We start from the raw sequence: 16,528 nt of genomic DNA, 5'->3' as shown, positions 1-16,528 counted from the left end.
GTCTGTACCTGTGGACCCAACTTGGTGCTTCAATATACAAAATGGACTTTGGGCAAAGAGATTAGACCCGCTCCAACGCAGCATCAATCAGTTTTTTGTAGCCTTTAACAGCCTCCTCCAGCTGCGCAACCGTAATGGATTCATGATCTCCATGGGCAACATGGATATTTCCAGGGCCGTAAAGATACCTCTTCACATCATTTTTCTTGAAGATCTTCAGGTTCGGCACATCGGTGCCGTAGTTGACGGTCGTAATCTCAAACCCAGACACATCCGTGTCAAGATCTTGAGGCGCATATCCACCAACGCCACCGTTGGGTCCTTCGGCAAACTCCACAGCAACATGAGGGTTGTCCCCCGTTGCGTTGGCAACAGCCGCAAGCACAATCTCCATTGCGTCCTCCGGGGACCCGGCAGCAAGGCGAACAGCAACATCCGCATCTGCTGCTGCGGGAACGACATTTGCGGCTACGCCGGCTTCAACGCGGCCGATGTTCACTGTCGTGCGGCCGTACTTCTTACTCGAGGGAAGCCCGCCCTTTTCGACGGGGGTATCGCCGAGTTTGTCGATGACCGAGAGCGCGGGGAGGATGGTGCTCAGTGCGCTCTCGCCGAGCCATGGGTACCCAGAGTGCGAGGACTTGCCGATGACGTGGACATGGAAGGAGAGCATGCCTTTGTGTCCAGAGACGAGGGCGAGGTCGGTTGGTTCGCCGAATATGATTGTCTTGTAGACATCAATCAGAGGGGAGGGTGCATCTGGGGAAGGATTGAGGGTCGTGTTTGTCGAGAAAGCACGCATGCCCGCGCCGCCAACTTCTTCGTCAACGACAAAGAGCAGGGCTAGAGGCGCAGAGGGATTGTCGTGGAGTGTCTCCAAGGCCGCGAAGACTTGTGCTGCGACACTACCCTTCGCGTCGTCGCAACCACGGCCAAAAATCACAATGTCTCCGCTGTCATCATCGTTCTGCACCGAGTATGGAATAAACGGGGGCACGGTGTCGATGTGGCTGGTGAGAAGGATTGATGGTTTGGAGGAGGCGGAAGATGGATAAGCGAAGACGTTGAACCGGGACGTACGCCCAGGAACAGGTTGTTTGATCACATTGAAATTGTGAGACTCGAGAAACGAGGACAGAAATTCGCCAACGGCTGATTCGTTCCCTGAAACGGAGGGGATCGAGACGAGGTCTCGGTGGAGGGACAGAAACGGGGAGTCATTGATGAAAGACTCTGAGCGTTCCGCATGCGAGGCGAGCGGGGATTGTTGCTCTGGTGTTGCAGTGGCGACGCTGGTCAAAGCCAGAACGGTGAGGAGGGAGGGCTTCATTGCTGCTTTTGCGGTATGAGCATTCCTTAGGTCAATTGGTGGTCAAAGGCTGTATCTTAAGGTGGGGGTGAAGTTGGAGTAGTACGGCCGTAATGTCGTGATGCGGGGACGATCCACAAACGCGACAACGGCCGGCCGAGGATCATCATTCTAAGAATAGACCAAAGTACAGGAAGTAGACAATAGACATACGGGAAATCATGTCCTTCTCACCAATTCATTGACTGTCTAGATTTCTAACCATGGATATTTGATCATCCTCTGGTCTTCGGTTCGCAATTGATGTCATTCGGGACTACCGCCAATGGCATTAAACCAGCAGAATGACACCGCCCACGGGAGCTACGGCGGCCACAGAAGCACAAAGTGCAGCACCAAAATGACGCACGGAAGAGGTCCCCGGCAGACAATTCTCCCCGAGGCTCCAGCGTCGTCATTGTGGTCATGTTGCGTATCTATAGCATCATCTTCTATTGGGCGACTTGCCCTGACCGAGGAGGGTATTTTACCGCACAGCTACCCTTGTGCTCAATTCCCCGGCCAGTTGAGAGCAAAGCGGCGGTCTCACAACCGTCGTCGGCCCTCAGATTATTAGCCAGAAATGCAAGACACCAGCTGCGAAGCCGGACTGTAAAGGCCAAAGAGCCACTGGTCGGCCCTGAAAAAGGGCACCAACGCGAGCACGCGTTCTCGGCTTGGCCTCTGTTATCCACGGACGGGGACAGGGATTCTGGAAGCAGGATCTGCCGGCCGTTTTTGTGGCTGTCAGGGCCTCGCCTTTGGATTCCCATGGTTCCTTGGTTCGAACTTCGAAGTTTCCGCCAGAAGCATGAGGCGAATTATATTGCCGTTGTGCTGCTGCCCATGTGGGTTTGACGTCGGCACCAGTATTTTGGAATTGCCGTTCTGCGTCCAACTCCACTGAGCCACTCGCATTCCGCGATGGCGGTCGTTATGGAGTATGGACCTACCAGTGGGAGGTCAATTGAAGATTGGACCAGTTCGTTCGGACATATATGCACTGTGTAGGATGCCATTGTCTCAGACTCTCGACTGTCTGTGGTTGACTTGATAGCTCTTGGTATTTTTGGACGTGACTTCCTTGTCCTGATGGGTCGCACGGCGCCGACGAGAAACCCGACGAGTTGAATCAGTAGTCGAGTCGGTCGGAGTCTAGGCGATTTTAGTGCCAGATTCTTTTGCTGGGGGAGTGGGCTCAGAGTCTTTTTAGGCCGAGGGCTGATCGGTTGAGTTTCAAGATGTGTCAGAATTGCGATGTGCAGCGTTATTGTTTTTGAGACCACTGGACGCTAAAGTGTAGAGATGGAGGCCCATGAATAATATAGAAGGCACTGAAGCTCTAGTCTACTGTCCAGAGCTTAAGCTTTCGTGAGACTACTGAGTAACCAACCTTAAGAGCAAGAGTCGGCCAGTCGTGGCAACAAAAGCCTTCAAACGGAACCCTGGGACGGTCACGACTGGACGGTGGGCTCTGCCCTGGCCTGATCCATCCTCTCTTCTCGCCTGAGATTTTTCGACGGCAGAGTCTTCGCGATAATAATAATAATCTTCATTTTGTGTATCACACTCCCGGCCCTCAGGATCTCTACCCTTGAACGCTCAGGAATCAACCCCCAGCATCACTGAAAGAGTCTCTGCGCTGTCACTGCCCGCCAGTTGTCGCCGTCGGCCAACGACCAGCGCGCTCCACGTTTTGCCGGCTTCTGCCCACTGCTGCCCTACACTCTGCATCTGATTGCTTCCTGACCTGAGCACTGGCACTGGGCACTGGCAGTTTCTTCTCCAGGCAATAATAATAATCGCCATCTTTCCATATTATTTTCACGCCTGCCGCTTCCTGCCCGCAGCTCTCGCAGTTTCTTCTTCAACCTCGTTGCTTTTAGACCGCCACATCTTTCTGCTCTTTCTACGGTACTTGCGTATCAAGAGTCACAGCTCCATCCTCTCCATATACATTGTCCCCTAACTCTCACATCCCCGCTCTCTCGCTACCGTCTTCCTACCTTATTGACTCACTCTACTTGCATCCTCGACATGTCTCTGCTTCCCTGAATCTGTCTTGATTTGCCCTACAGCTGCCGCACGTGAGCAACGCCTTGCTGATCGACCATTTGAACTCTAAAAATACGCCAAAATCAGGATCCAGATCTAGATCGACCAAGGAGACGCGAGTAAAATACTCTATATCCACACCTCGACATGAAGCTCTCGCAGCTTCTCGAAGCCAAACGGCGCGAGAGCATCGACACCATTGGCGATCTTACGCCTCCGTCTCGCCAGCCTCCCCAATCTCCATTGACCGCATCCACCCCAGTCTCACCCGCGGTTTCTTTGTTTTCCGCCAAGGGCCATACGCGTTTCTCCAGCTCCGCGTCGTCACTGGTCTCGTCTCCTGGCCATGGAAATTCGATGGATATCACTTGTCGCAACCCCTTGACTGGTGTAAAAGAAGAGGAGCCTTACGGGTCGCAGGCGAGGGATCTCGAGGAGGAATATTTCCGTATGCTGCCCTTGTCCCCAGCCTCGTTCTGCTTTTGTTTACTCTCGCGGAACCTTGAACGTCATAAAAATCTCCGACTAACAATGGACATGCAGAACACTTTGATCAAGGGTTGTCTGTCCCTGAAGACTCATACCTATCCACAGTCAGTACTTGCGACGAGTACAGCTTCACCGATGCTGGGATGGATATGACGCACTCCCCCAAAAAGAGACGGTCCGAAAATGCCTCTGCAAACGGTCTTTCCCGCATTGGCTCGCGGATATCCACCATCTCAAACCGTTGGAAGTCCAAACGAGGATCCGACGGTACAGATGGAGAATCATTCTCACCGCAATTGCGGTCTCGGGCCAATTCTTCTGCGTCTGTATTCGCTGCCAGCCCAACTACAGCAGTCCCGGTGAGCTGGGTTGAGTCCACCCAAATTCCTCCTTCGCCCGCAAGGACGATTTTTGAGGAGCGTCTCAGCGAGTCTGGAGTGCAGCCAATTGATATCACCAAAGCAAACCGGCAAGACCACGACGAGTCTGCTCCGCAAGCAACCACTCCTTTGCTCCCGCCGTTCATGGGCGACGACCTTGAGTACCCCATTTCTATAATGCAGTCCCCGTTACAATCGCCTTCTGTTGCCGATGTCTCAAATGCCAGTCCAGATCCAAATGCACTTAGGGATCGATTAGTCAACCTCCCGTCGCCGCCACTGTCCACCAAGCCATCAATTGCTTCTTTCAACCGCCCACGAGCTAGCACGATCCGAACCGTTTCTGGAGAAGTGCCTCCACTGACCCTCTCAGATCCAAAGGACGAATGGGCGATTGAATTGGGCCATGCGAATTTCAATATTCAGCCAGAGCCATACGTCCCTGAAGTGTACGATATCGATTCGTTCCGGCAATTGCGAAGCCAGTGGGACCTAGCACAATGCAATTTTACTAAACACCTGGTTCGGACTGGAGAGCACTACGGCATTACTTCAAATATCTACCAGTTGACGCAGAAAAAGTGGGATTCGATTAACCGCGAGTGGAAGCGGCACTACGAAGCAATGCTCGCCCAGCTCGAGGCGCTGAATGGGCCGATTTTGAGCACGATAGACTCCCACCGCGATCCATGCGAACAGGTCAAGATTCCAACACTGCATGATAAGAAGTTTCCCGAATTGGGTGACGGCGAGATAGTCGGGCCTATGAAGATCGCGCCGGCGACTGGGCGATGTCGTGATCGGTCATTAAAACGGAACTTTTTTAGGTTCTTCCACGACCTGGTTTCTCGAGCCTAGGTATCTGCTCGCCTCCGACGATATCAAAATCGCCAATGTCCCCACTTCTATGGAGTATCTTTCGACAAAAACAGAACAAGTTGAGAGGCATGGATGTACAACATCTGATTCTTGCCCGCGCCTCTCAAATGCTAACGAGCGAGCGTGATGACTAATGCTTACTGTCCCATTTTATGTTTACGCCCGTGCGATTTATACAGCCAACGCATGTCCTATTCTTTACGCTATGATCTGTGATCGAATAATGATTGACGACCCCGATGCGCCGGCGACTACTGACTCGCCAGGTGCAGTCCATTCCTTAATGAAACTTGATACCATTCCCTTTGTGTCTTACCATACTACATGATTACACGATGATGATCTTCCTGCATCGTTCTGTGGTGCCGTTGCGCGTTGTGATCAATTCTGTCTTTTACACCTGTATATCGTTCATGAATCGGAAAGCAGCGAAAACGACCAGCCTCTGTCTAAGGGTTAGAAAAGTGGTGGGAACAGGACGGTTGCAAGGGTTGTGTATTGTCTCTTATCCCTGCCATGATACTCTAACGGAACGAAAGGGACTGTGGATAACTATTAAGTGGACGAGACCTTGTGGCGCCTGTACCTCTTGGTGCCGTTCCATCTCACAAGCACGGATGTATATAACAAGCATATTTATTTCTATAATGAACATGAATTACCTTGACATTTCCCAACTCATATTTCTTCAGACCAGGGCCTAGAAGGGGATTGGCGGCAGAGCAAATAGATAACTAGACCCTTGCAGGAGATCCTTAGGATGAAACCCAATAGTCTCCAAATACCAGCCTCTACTTGGTACATAGCTGCAGTACCTGGGAGCCCTGACGCAGGGGACACAAGAAAGGTCGGAGGTATCTAACCACTAGGGACGAAGCCTAGGATCCGATAAAGAGCTGTTCTGCGGGCGGTTAGCTTGTTCCATATTGCAAAGCTGCAGAGCACAACCAGAAAGAGGCCATGGCTCGAACTGAAAGTTCCTACGCACAAATATAGATACGGCTACGCTACAGCTAGACTACAGCTTGCGTAGGATCGATGCAGGCGGGAAGAGGCCCGGCACCCGGGCTGCGCAACGTTGTACAGAGGGTATTTTGGCTGCGTGGCGTCCGCATAAACTGGTTACTAGTCGGAGCCTACTATGTATGTACCGAGGTGGGGAGCTGGAAGACAGGAGCTGGGGTTTGCTACCCATAGATTAGAGTTAAGTAAGCATTGATGGATAGCTATGTAGGTATACGAAGTGAACAAGTGTTGCCAAAACGCTCTCGAATATAGCCGGTAAACCGCGCTCAGATCACAACTTCACTTCGTTGGTCCTCCCTGGGCAAGACCACCCTCATGTCCTCTCTAGTTTCACAGGGTGTACGAGAGACAGCATCGAACATAGGCAGTGTATTAATGACACAGTATTTAAATAAGCGAAACTCTATCCCACGCCGGTAGCTGCGCGGCGCACTCTGGCGTGTCCAATCGGAGCTTTATGACCAGAGTGTACAATATATGCACTTTCTAGTCGTACCTTATATCCAGTACTGCTTCCACAAGTTCTTCGCCTCGTCGTCTCCGCGGAACCGAAAGTCTACTCGAATAATATCCTGGAACCCTTCGGTAAGAGTCGGCTCTTGGAAGCGTTTCAGGAAGTCACCGAAGGCAATGCCGGGAACGAGGATGCGTGATTCGGGATTCTGTTTGAGGCCTCTGTTAGTATTGGCTTTTCTAGGACGGTGGCGGTGGCTTAATTGGCAGTGGCTTAATTGGCAGACGCGGGTAGTTTAGTAAGTAGATGCATATTAGTTATGTACCATGATGTATGGAGTGGATCGGCGGTATGAGGTACATGAAGTAGCTCAGAACACAAGTCTCAAGGCAGCACTGCACAGTACCTTGTTTGACGGATGCAAGAAAAAGGTAGAGACAAGATTAAGGGTCAACTCACAAGGCTTGTATTCGCGGCACGGACTGCATTATTATGTTTGCAAAGCGCCGGCGACGCAGAAAAGTAAACACAGCGAATCGGCACGTTGAATTCCTTTGCGACCTCTATCCAATGCGCTCTAGTGACTTGATCGGCATTTGTATTATCTGCAGGCGAGACAAGTAACGAGTCAGCATTACGTTCATGGGCAGTTGTGTTGGGAATAATATCCAATATCCGCTGCGCAGTGCTTGTTGCTTCAAGTTGGACAAGATGCAAGGGCTTTCCATTGTCGGCAAGGACTGAACTGGAGAGCAGGAGAAGGATTGAAGGTTGCAGAAGGCTCGAACGGCCTGTCTGTCTATACGTACCTACAACAACCGACCTTCTGGCTGCAAGGTGTTCTTTGGCCACTTTGATACATTTCGGCCTCTGGTTTCTCGTCAGCTATTCGCATAATTATCTCGGAAAATTAGGAATGTACAGATTTCAGAATGTCCTGATTCACGCGCTCATAGTCAAGTGGTTTGAGGTAGTCCCAGAAAAATGTAGATTTCCCAGCACCCGGGCTGCCACAGAGAATCACAAGCTCCAAAGGACGTTTCCTCAAAAACGGCGGCGAAACTGGTGCCCAGACATTGCTATCAGCATTCACATGAACCAGCAGCTCGTAAATTCGTAGCCTCACCATCATCAACAGGATCATTTTGCAGGTATACAGAGGGATCAAACGACTCAACAAGCGGCTCAGGTGCAGCACCCAGGAAGAACTCTTCCGGCGTCTGGAACGGTATGTGAGCGTTACTCGCAAACCCGCTTGATGCTGTTAGCCAGAACCGCTAACCTTCAGGAATATGACATACCGATCAACCGCAGAGTGGTCTGTTGGTCGCCCAGCAGCATCTCCGACGAATATTGATTCAGAAGAATCATATCCGGTTATATCAAGATCGTAGTCGTCAATGAACTCTCTCCACATTCCCGCCCTGGGCTTTCTATACTCGTCGTCCTCAGTAGCGGCATATACACTCAATGGAATATTGAGCTGTCTCATCACGGCCGAGACCCTCTCTTTGAAGTTGGTGAAGCTCTTCGAGTCATTTCCTTTCTTATCTTTTTTAAGGCTGATTGCCTTTTGGTTCGATATGATGGTGACACGGTAACTAAAGACTGTCAATAAAGTACCCAGTTGACGATGTGATGAGGCTTCCACCTACCCGTCTGCGTTGAGTTTTTGAAGTTTTGAAGGAACACATTGGTGCCACCATTTCCAGTCAGTAGGGCCCTTGGGGAATGTATTCCCCGAAGCTGTCGCTACTAAGGTGGAGTCCTAGGGGTAGTCAGTGGTACTGACACACTCAGGAAGCTGACAAAGGGAGCTCACGAAGTCAAAAGCAGCTATCTTCGGTCTGCTAGAGTTTTGCCTTGGAACTTCGCCTGAGCTTGACGCAAACTTTCCCACTATCAACGTGTTGTTGACTACTCTCCATGACATGCTGGTAGGCTCAGTCTTCTTTTGTGAAGCAGGCGTAAAGAACGAGGTTGCAACCGTCTCTTTATAAATTTAGCAGACAATACCAGTGAAGGAGCCAGGTATGATAAGCCGTACTCACTTTTCAGCGTAGAATCAACTTTCCTTCTGAGAGGAGGTGGTGAGATTGCTTTGGGTGACGCTGCCCGCTTCAGAGCTCCTTCCCCGGCCATCTGAAAAAATAGATTGAAGAATCAAAATCGCAGGATAGGAAGCCGCAGGTATATCCTAGGAAAGAAGTGTTAATGCCAAGTTCAGTGGCGACTGGAGAATAATACCAAAGACGATTGCCGGTTAGGGCTATGGATGAGAGGGGGAAGAATTTATAATTTTAACGTGATGAGGAGGATAAAGAGGAGCGTAGTCAGTGTTAGACTTCGAAGTTGATGGAATCCAAGATCTCAGGATGTGCTGAGAAGCAACTCAGATAGATTGACTCCAGGTACAGAGTAGAGAACGCGACGCGCGATTTGGTCACGAAGTCACATGCTCTACCAAAGTACTTTATAATGGAGTAGAGAGCAAGCGCGATTCCCCAAAATGCAAGCACTACTGTCATCAGGAGATAATAAATGACTTTGAATTAAATACTTTTCTATCATCTACATGGAGACATGCCCCGGGGTATAATAAAACGCAGATATCGTTACTTGGCACGAGTGTCTAAAGACAACCGATCAGCATGCTCGAGACGGACCGCCGACTTGAGCTGCTCTCGAAGCCCGAATAAATGCTGAGAGGCCGTCCTCATCAGCTCTTGATTACCGCCATCCTGGACTGTGATGGCAGCCTGGAGGATATAACTTCCAGTTCTTTCCAAGGGCGAGAGTTCTCGGAACGAGGGAAGCTGTCGCCGGGGTTCATGTGGTTCCTGGCCAGGATGAACCGAATATTGTAGAACACGATGCAGGAAGATTACGATGTCGTTATGAATAAACACGTCTCCTTCCACCACATACTCGGTTACAAAACTGATAGGGTTGTTAATGAACACATGCCACAATTTGCTAGCCATATAACTGGCCATAAACGAGGCACTAACCTATAACCCCAGGCATTCATGGAAGGCACAACGTCTCCCTTCGGTAGAGCAGCACTGGCCGCCAACCGAGCCGTGATGGTTGACCGAATGCCGGCTTCTGGAATGTCCCTGAATTCGAGCTTCCACGGCTGGCTGTCATAATCGTAAGAGCTGCCTGCAACTTCATCTGTCCCAGACATGGAGGCATCTTGGCTTTCAGACGATGAGGACTTTCCATCGAAATCTGCCTCTGAAACAGGACCGACAACCTGTGTATAGAACATTTGCCCGTTGAGCATCTTATTGAGACGTACGATGTCAGCGCCCTGACTAGCGCCGCCGCGCGTATTGGCTAGACCAGGCTTCCTAGTTGCCTTGAAGATCAAACGCCGTTCTAGGGAGTGGCGGGGTTGCATGGCTGTCAGGCCAGTAAGCTGCTGCAACAACTCATGATGTTGGTGCGAGGAAACCGAGGCAAATAGCAAGAGCTCGTGCATGTTGGGAAGCAATAACCAGCCAGGCCGGCTCGGATCCAATGACGGTCGCGAGATCGTAGAGGGCGATGTCGGTCGGGGTGGAAAACCGAGCGGGAAAAGCCGGGACGGAGACTATTTTCCACGGATTCCGAGTCAAGCGCAGTTGGACTTTAGAAGGGTTTGAGGGTGCCGGATTTTAGACGGATATGATTCGATCTCGGATCCGAAAATGGTCAGATTGATGTGTGCTGACTGGACCTTTGATCTTATCGCAGGAACTCCAACTATGCACCCTGCAAGATGGTGTGACTGGTTTCGGACTTTAGGCAATCCCTGCCAGCAACTCCTCCAAGCTTCGCCGTTTCGTTACCGTTTCGGCGGAGCTCTCGGAGAGTCACGTGTGATATTGGGTCGTCGGAGATGGAGCGGAGGGCCCTGGCGTCTCTGAGCCTGGAGTATGAACCTGGAGAGCAACCGGGATTCAACTTTTCAAAGGGGGGAAAGCGAGGAGAGATGCGGGGTGAAAAGCAAATGTAGCAGCGATGATCGATCCTCCACTTTGCCTCCTCACCGGTGATGCAACTTGGGTAAGGTCGCTAAGACGCGTCGAATGAGTTTCCTTTGAGCAGTTGGAGAAGGGCGTATGATCGGATACAGACTCCAGACTGAGAATTGCTCTGCACCCCGAGTCCCACCCCACCTAGACCGGTACTCGCGTTACGCAGCTGTGTAAAGTATTAGTACCGCGGATTATCACACCACCAGGCTGATAGCGCACCTGCTCGAACTTATCAAGCCCTCTCCTCCCTCGCTTCCGCTCCTCTTTTCCTCTACATCCCCTCTCACGCTTCCTCGTCCACTGTCTCTCGCCTTCACCCCCCTTCTATCTGCTGTAAATATAACAATTGCTTCTGCCTTTATCCATATCAATCTCTCTACCGCTCTCGAGTCAAATTCCACATCAATCCGGTTAATCCAACTTTTCAATCCAACTACATTCAAAATGCGTGCCACCATTGCTCTCCGAAATGCTGTCCGCACCCCTCTCATTCGCTTTGTCGGCAAGCGCTCTGTTCCTCGTATGTACTCTGGCAAAACTATCGTGACGGTAGCAGCCGCTAACCTGCGATAGATTCCGTTGACCACACTCCCCGTCCTCACCCGGCCTCCCCCACCGGTGTCCTTCCCGACTCTTTCGCCGCCTACCGGGCCAAAGCCCAACAACACGGTCCCCTTGGCCGTGCGTCCTTCACCCAGGGCTCCGTCGGTCGCACCCCCGGAGCTGCTCTCGGTCCCGTCCAACCCAAGCAGGGCGAGTTCTTCGACCGCGCCGAGCTTCCCAGTCGCTTCCACCGTACCCCCTACACTGAGGCTGAGATTGAAGCCATTGAGACTGGCGGTGCCAGTCTATATGTTTGATTCTGCGAATTATCTTTGACGGAATGATTCAACGATGATGACCAAAACGAGACCGTGGACAAGTGGCACGCCTGAGATGCGAGGGGGCCGCTACACGGACCATGGTCGCTTCGCGACCACGAAAGATACTGAAGGCTGAAACCCATTCCCAGCGAATGCGCGCCTCAGTGCTACATCCAGGCCCGGCTTGACCGTGGCTTGCGCGTTCATTACTACCGAACTTTGTGTTTACGGCGCAGGTGGTTTGCTAGTCTTCGTGCTTAGCGGTTATTTTACTTTTCTGGCGCGCATTATGCGGGATATTTCTTTTTGATATCAGGTTATCAAGGTCATAGATGGCTTTAAAAAGTCTGGAATGGAGCTAGTCTCACATTCATGTCAATTTCTAGGTCAGCAATTGATGTTTGACTGAACCACTCACAGCTCGTTCCATACGTAGGCATATAGGAGACATGCAATTGACATTTGTCATCAGAATGCGCCGATTCGAATCTCATAGTACCGTATGGATGCCAGGATATCTATTCCGGAGCTTAATTGCAAGTTACATGCTTACTCGCGCCCACGTGCGTCCGCCCAATCATCAATGCTCATCTGTGCCTAAGCGCCGCGGAGCTTCGCGTTAACATCACCAACCACCTGGCAGGTCCTCAAAGTTCGTTTGTCCCATTGGTACCTCGAGGACACGTGGGCATGTATTTATGAACAAATTTTGTTCGACTGCCGCATGCATATATCAAGGTCATGAGTATGGCTCCTGCCAGCGAGAGAACGATTACCTTCACTGAGGTCAACAAGCTTAACAAGCCAACATTGACCTATATCTACTCCTTACCGTCGTCAGACGTCACGCCCCTTACAATTGGATCGGAGAAGGGTACCACAGGCCGTCTAGATATAGCAGTACGTCTCAGATGATTGATTCTTTGCGCGACGAACTCGGACTGACGAGATATTAGCATACTTCGTCTCCTTCAACATCATGGTCTCTGAGCTCGTTGCGGAGCTTCCTGGTCAATGTTTTTCTTCCTGCTGGGTATCCGACCAGTGTTAGCGACGACTATACCCCGTGAGTCTCTCAAGTCGTTCTGATGTGCATTCGCGGTACTAATACAGCCAGATATCAAATATTCGTAAGCTGAACTCTGCCATGCATGCACCATGCATTACTCATCCCCAAGGACTCTCTCCAAGCATTTAGTAGTTCCATCGCCGGCCTTCTAGCATCCCGAGCAGTACTGCAAGGTCAGCACAGTGCCCATGTTCATACGCACTGCATGAAGCCCAGCTAAATCACCCACCCATCCAGGCGTCGGAGTCGGCAACGCAGACGCATCACCAACATCCGCTCTCCTCCTGCACATCCTGCAAGATACGTCCGGCCGGATCGCGACCATTCTCTTCGCCCACCGTGTGGGAACAGCCTTAGAGCCGGAATGCAAAATGTACCGCTTTGCGGCGGACATCTTCAACGATCTCGCCATGGTGCTCGACTGTCTTTCGCCGATGATACCGGCTGGTCTGTGTAGGGTGACTGTCCTTAGTGCCGCCGGTGTGTTGAGAGCGCTTTGTGGTGTTGCCGGAGGAAGCTCGAAGGCCAGTCTGGGTGCGCATTTTGCGCTGTGGGGGAATCTGGCGGAGGTTAATGCGGTATGTCCCCAGCCTTCAAGGTGAATCGGTATCAGACGCTGCTGAGCAAAAACAGTTAATGGTTGCTTCTTGGCGGATACATAGAAAGACTCCTCCCAGGAAACAGTCATTTCACTCATTGGGATGCTCGTCGGGTCCCTCGTCGTCTCCCATATCACTGGCTTCACGGCAACATGGCTTACCCTTATACTCCTGCTAACCATGCACTTATCCCTCAACTACGCTGCCGTTCGGTCCGTCCAAATGACGACGCTGAATAGACAGCGAGCCAACATCATCTTTTCGTCACTGCTCTCCTCAGACCCTGACTTCGCGGACTTTGTCTCAAACCCTAACCATCAAGATGAGCGGTCCTTGCAGCAAAAGCATATAGGGAGACAAGTAAAACCCCTAACCCCAGCCCAAGTCGCCAAGCAAGAACGGATCTTCGATGCTGGCAGTGCGCTGAAGTGGTACCCTTCCTTTTCTTCCTCATCAGCAGAGCAACCACAAGTACTGGGATCATGCGAGATTGGCGTCTCAGTACGGCAGTTCTTCTCCCAGTCATCTCATACTACCAGTCGAGGGCCCAACTCGCTGAAGACGAACCTCCCACTACGAGAAATAACGGCTCTCTTTGAAGGGGAGGCGTATATCCTTTCCCTTACGCCGGCTTCTACCAACATATCAGCTACTGTCATCCTCAAACAACGCAATCCCACCGCCGACACTGATCGCTCAGATTCAGACCCCAAAACCAACCCGCAACTTAAGGCATGGATGCACGCCCTCCTCGCCGCAAAGATTTTATCCTTAACCTCCGCCTCGACCTCGATCTCGACACCGGTCTCTGGTGACGATAACCCAACCCCAGTACAGGTGGACCATGTCCTACAAGTTGTCTCCCGCACACTGGACTACTTAAACGGCCATGGTCGGTTCCAGGCGTATATTGACTCTCTGAGGGAGACCGGGTGGGAAGTTAATGGTGATGGTGAGGGCGGTGGCTCTGCATTGGAGACGAGGGTTGTGGGGAGAGTGGTTGTCTCTTCTCTTTCCTGATGCTCTTCTCAGTGTGTCGCAAGGTACATCCATAGGGTTTGAAACCAGGAGAGGGCGATGGAATGTTAGATGGGCGAAGACACGATCTTATTGGTCGTACTTCTTGCATGTCCAGACACCACATGGTATGTGACGAAGTTTAATACTTGAAGGGAGACGCTACGAATTGAACAAGAAAGGTAGAAGTTATAGTGCTGCAGTAATCACACATTGGGTATCTAGACAATTATACCAATAAATGCCATGCCAATGCCAATGCCAGGTCATGTCGTTTAAAACACACAGAAGAATGGTGTATGCTAGGTATAGAAACAAATGCAATCAAGACCCGCCTTCAGGTGACATGAGGATTCAAGGCCGGTGTCATGGATTTTGCCTGCCATGCACGATGCATCAAATGGATCGAATCGACCATCTTTTGAAACAAAACTGAAAAACCAACGCCAGGCAAAATGCCTCCCATTCCATGTGGACCGTCTATCTATTCTTTTGCAAAACCGAATGCTCGCTCACTCGCTGAGAATAACGCCTGATAAAAATGCTTCCGTGTGAAAATGCCCGTGCGTTATGCCGTCCATTCGTATCGGTTCAGACATGGTCCTTTTTCAGGACCAAAGAGAAATCATGGGTAGGGGGTCGTGGTACGAAATCGGTCGTAACGTTCTATAAGTTGGAGAATTTTGAAGCGAAGATGTGGTGATAAGGCCAGAAAAGCGTAAGACAGCGTCTAGTCATTCATCGTGGGGAAATCGCATGCTTTGACTGCCGCCGCCCCGTTTTTTGAAGCCGAGCTTCATACCCATTTTCTTCCAAGGGTTGTCGACACGGTTCTTAGGACTGCTAGCCTGCATGCTCGGCTCGCTAGAAGGAGGTGTCGTCGGGGGGGTCATTGGCTCCCCAGTACTCGACTGCAAACTGCCGGAGTCGTCGGACAAACCGGCTGGCGCGGATTCACCACTTGTACTGGACGGCTGGGTGGACGATCGGTGAGAGGATTTACCGAGAGAAGAGACAGCGTTGAGGGAGAAGCTCGAGCGGGAGAGGCTGGAAGGCGGGCTTGTAGAGATCGGGGATCCTAATTCCCTCGACTGCCGGGGCGAAAGGCGTCCACCTTTCGATCGAACTCGTTTGACCGCGTGCTCGTCGAGACTCGGGTTGGATACGATCGTGACACCGCTGTCATCGTGGGAAAACAGAGGTTCCGAGAGTGGGAAAACGTGGGCGGAGGATGAGTGGGCGTTCAGGAACGGCATGAAGATCGATTCCTCCATCAAATCATGAACCAGTTTAACCGCCGCGTCGAGCATCGAGGGGGGTGGAGGAATAGACGCGTTGGCATGTTGAAGGATATCATCACGGACCTCACTCGAGACATTGATTTCACGCGGGGACCCGGGGAGAATATATGCAGACAAGAGTCGTTGCCAGAGCATACGCAGATGTCGGCTCTCTGAGCAATCAGCCTCAATCGGAAACTCTCCTAATTGGCGACTAAGTTCTTCATATGTTTCCCGGTACCGCTTTGCATCCAATGTGAACTCCAACGTCTCGAGGCAGTGATTCTGTGAAAGGTAGGCCATGAAGGCACCGAGGGTATAAGGAGCAGGTGCTGTATTCGCGAGCACCTCATCGAGAGTCGGTCGCATGGGACAGAAAGTGCCCTGAGGAATAGCCAGACTTAGCGGGCGTGAACCAGCAGGGTCCATGTCCTCGTCCGACTCGCTATCCGATGAGGACGAGGTCGGAGAGAGTTCCGGTGTGGAAGTAGGGGTGCTGTGCCAGAAGAGTAGAGGGGGGTGTATAGACTTCTTCAGCATCGCGCTTAGCGGTCGTCCCCTTGTTTGAATATATTTTAAGAGTGAAATTATTGCACTCTGCCCTTTACCCGAGACAAGGGAGTGTGAGCCTGTCTCGCCGGAAGTGTTGAGAGGGAAAGACACGTCGACGTGCTGGTATTCTGGATTCAGGATTCAAATGCGAGAAGCCGAGAAGGAGGCGAAGATGTGTGACTTGGGCCTTGTGATGATTCGAATCGAAATCGAAGCGACGAGGACTGGAGGATAAGGCGGGCGGTTAGTGAGAAAGAGAGCAATGCCGTGAGAGATGGATCATTGGTGGGATAAGCGCATCCCAAAGGTTATACAGCTAAAGCAGGAGAAAAGAAAGATAAGAATAATAAAGAAGGCTATTGATGACAACAAACAGAGAGGGAGAGAAGCACTGGTGAGGGGAGGGAGAGTGGGCGAGGCATATATGAGAAGTCAGAGCAGAGGGAGAGAGTGGACCAACACTGGACTACTTGGGACTCTGGGAGATGTGAT

At 51.3% G+C, this 16,528-nt stretch overlaps 7 protein-coding genes across 7 annotated transcripts; 3 read left to right on the top strand and 4 right to left on the bottom strand.

Moving 5' to 3' along the window:
• Positions 1–61: 61 nt before the first annotated feature.
• DSM5745_10790 (M20 family metallopeptidase) lies at positions 62–1,330 on the bottom strand (the record flags this gene model as incomplete). The annotated part of the gene is made up of 1 exon (XM_026752806.1): positions 62–1,330. The coding sequence occupies one exon, from the start codon at positions 1,328–1,330 to the stop codon at positions 62–64; it is 1,269 nt and encodes a 422-aa protein (XP_026598444.1).
• A 2,220-nt stretch (positions 1,331–3,550) lies between these two features.
• DSM5745_10789 (uncharacterized protein) lies at positions 3,551–5,130 on the top strand (the record flags this gene model as incomplete). Its single annotated transcript, XM_026752805.1, has 2 exons — positions 3,551–3,851; positions 3,947–5,130. The coding sequence occupies 2 exons, from the start codon at positions 3,551–3,553 to the stop codon at positions 5,128–5,130; spliced, it is 1,485 nt and encodes a 494-aa protein (XP_026598443.1).
• Positions 5,131–6,674: 1,544 nt separating this feature from the next.
• Positions 6,675–8,564, bottom strand: DSM5745_10788 (putative DNA 3'-phosphatase Tpp1; the record flags this gene model as incomplete). Its single annotated transcript, XM_026752804.1, has 8 exons — positions 6,675–6,839; positions 7,091–7,371; positions 7,441–7,501; positions 7,554–7,693; positions 7,758–7,885; positions 7,933–8,232; positions 8,287–8,399; positions 8,454–8,564. The coding sequence occupies 8 exons, from the start codon at positions 8,562–8,564 to the stop codon at positions 6,675–6,677; spliced, it is 1,299 nt and encodes a 432-aa protein (XP_026598442.1).
• Positions 8,565–9,246: 682 nt separating this feature from the next.
• DSM5745_10787 (mediator of RNA polymerase II transcription subunit 18) lies at positions 9,247–10,118 on the bottom strand (the record flags this gene model as incomplete). The annotated part of the gene is made up of 2 exons (XM_026752803.1): positions 9,247–9,571; positions 9,643–10,118. 2 exons carry the CDS (start codon positions 10,116–10,118, stop codon positions 9,247–9,249), a joined length of 801 nt encoding a protein of 266 aa, XP_026598441.1.
• A 982-nt stretch (positions 10,119–11,100) lies between these two features.
• DSM5745_10786 (alpha-ketoglutarate dehydrogenase subunit KGD4) lies at positions 11,101–11,516 on the top strand (the record flags this gene model as incomplete). The annotated part of the gene is made up of 2 exons (XM_026752802.1): positions 11,101–11,176; positions 11,230–11,516. 2 exons carry the CDS (start codon positions 11,101–11,103, stop codon positions 11,514–11,516), a joined length of 363 nt encoding a protein of 120 aa, XP_026598440.1.
• A 750-nt stretch (positions 11,517–12,266) lies between these two features.
• Positions 12,267–14,207, top strand: DSM5745_10785 (RUS1 family protein; the record flags this gene model as incomplete). The annotated part of the gene is made up of 6 exons (XM_026752801.1): positions 12,267–12,419; positions 12,476–12,585; positions 12,637–12,649; positions 12,698–12,761; positions 12,826–13,166; positions 13,251–14,207. 6 exons carry the CDS (start codon positions 12,267–12,269, stop codon positions 14,205–14,207), a joined length of 1,638 nt encoding a protein of 545 aa, XP_026598439.1.
• A 731-nt stretch (positions 14,208–14,938) lies between these two features.
• On the bottom strand, positions 14,939–16,024 carry DSM5745_10784 (regulator of G-protein signaling domain-containing protein; the record flags this gene model as incomplete). Its single annotated transcript, XM_026752800.1, has 1 exon — positions 14,939–16,024. The coding sequence occupies one exon, from the start codon at positions 16,022–16,024 to the stop codon at positions 14,939–14,941; it is 1,086 nt and encodes a 361-aa protein (XP_026598438.1).
• Between the last annotated feature and the right edge of the window lie 504 nt (positions 16,025–16,528).

This window comes from Aspergillus mulundensis (genome assembly GCF_003369625.1).
Source record: "Aspergillus mulundensis strain DSM 5745 chromosome Unknown scaffold_17, whole genome shotgun sequence".
NCBI classification, from domain to species: Eukaryota; Fungi; Ascomycota; class Eurotiomycetes; order Eurotiales; family Aspergillaceae; genus Aspergillus; species Aspergillus mulundensis.
The sequence above is the reverse complement of the archived record's forward strand: the minus strand, read 5'-3'. Positions and strand labels throughout refer to the sequence as shown.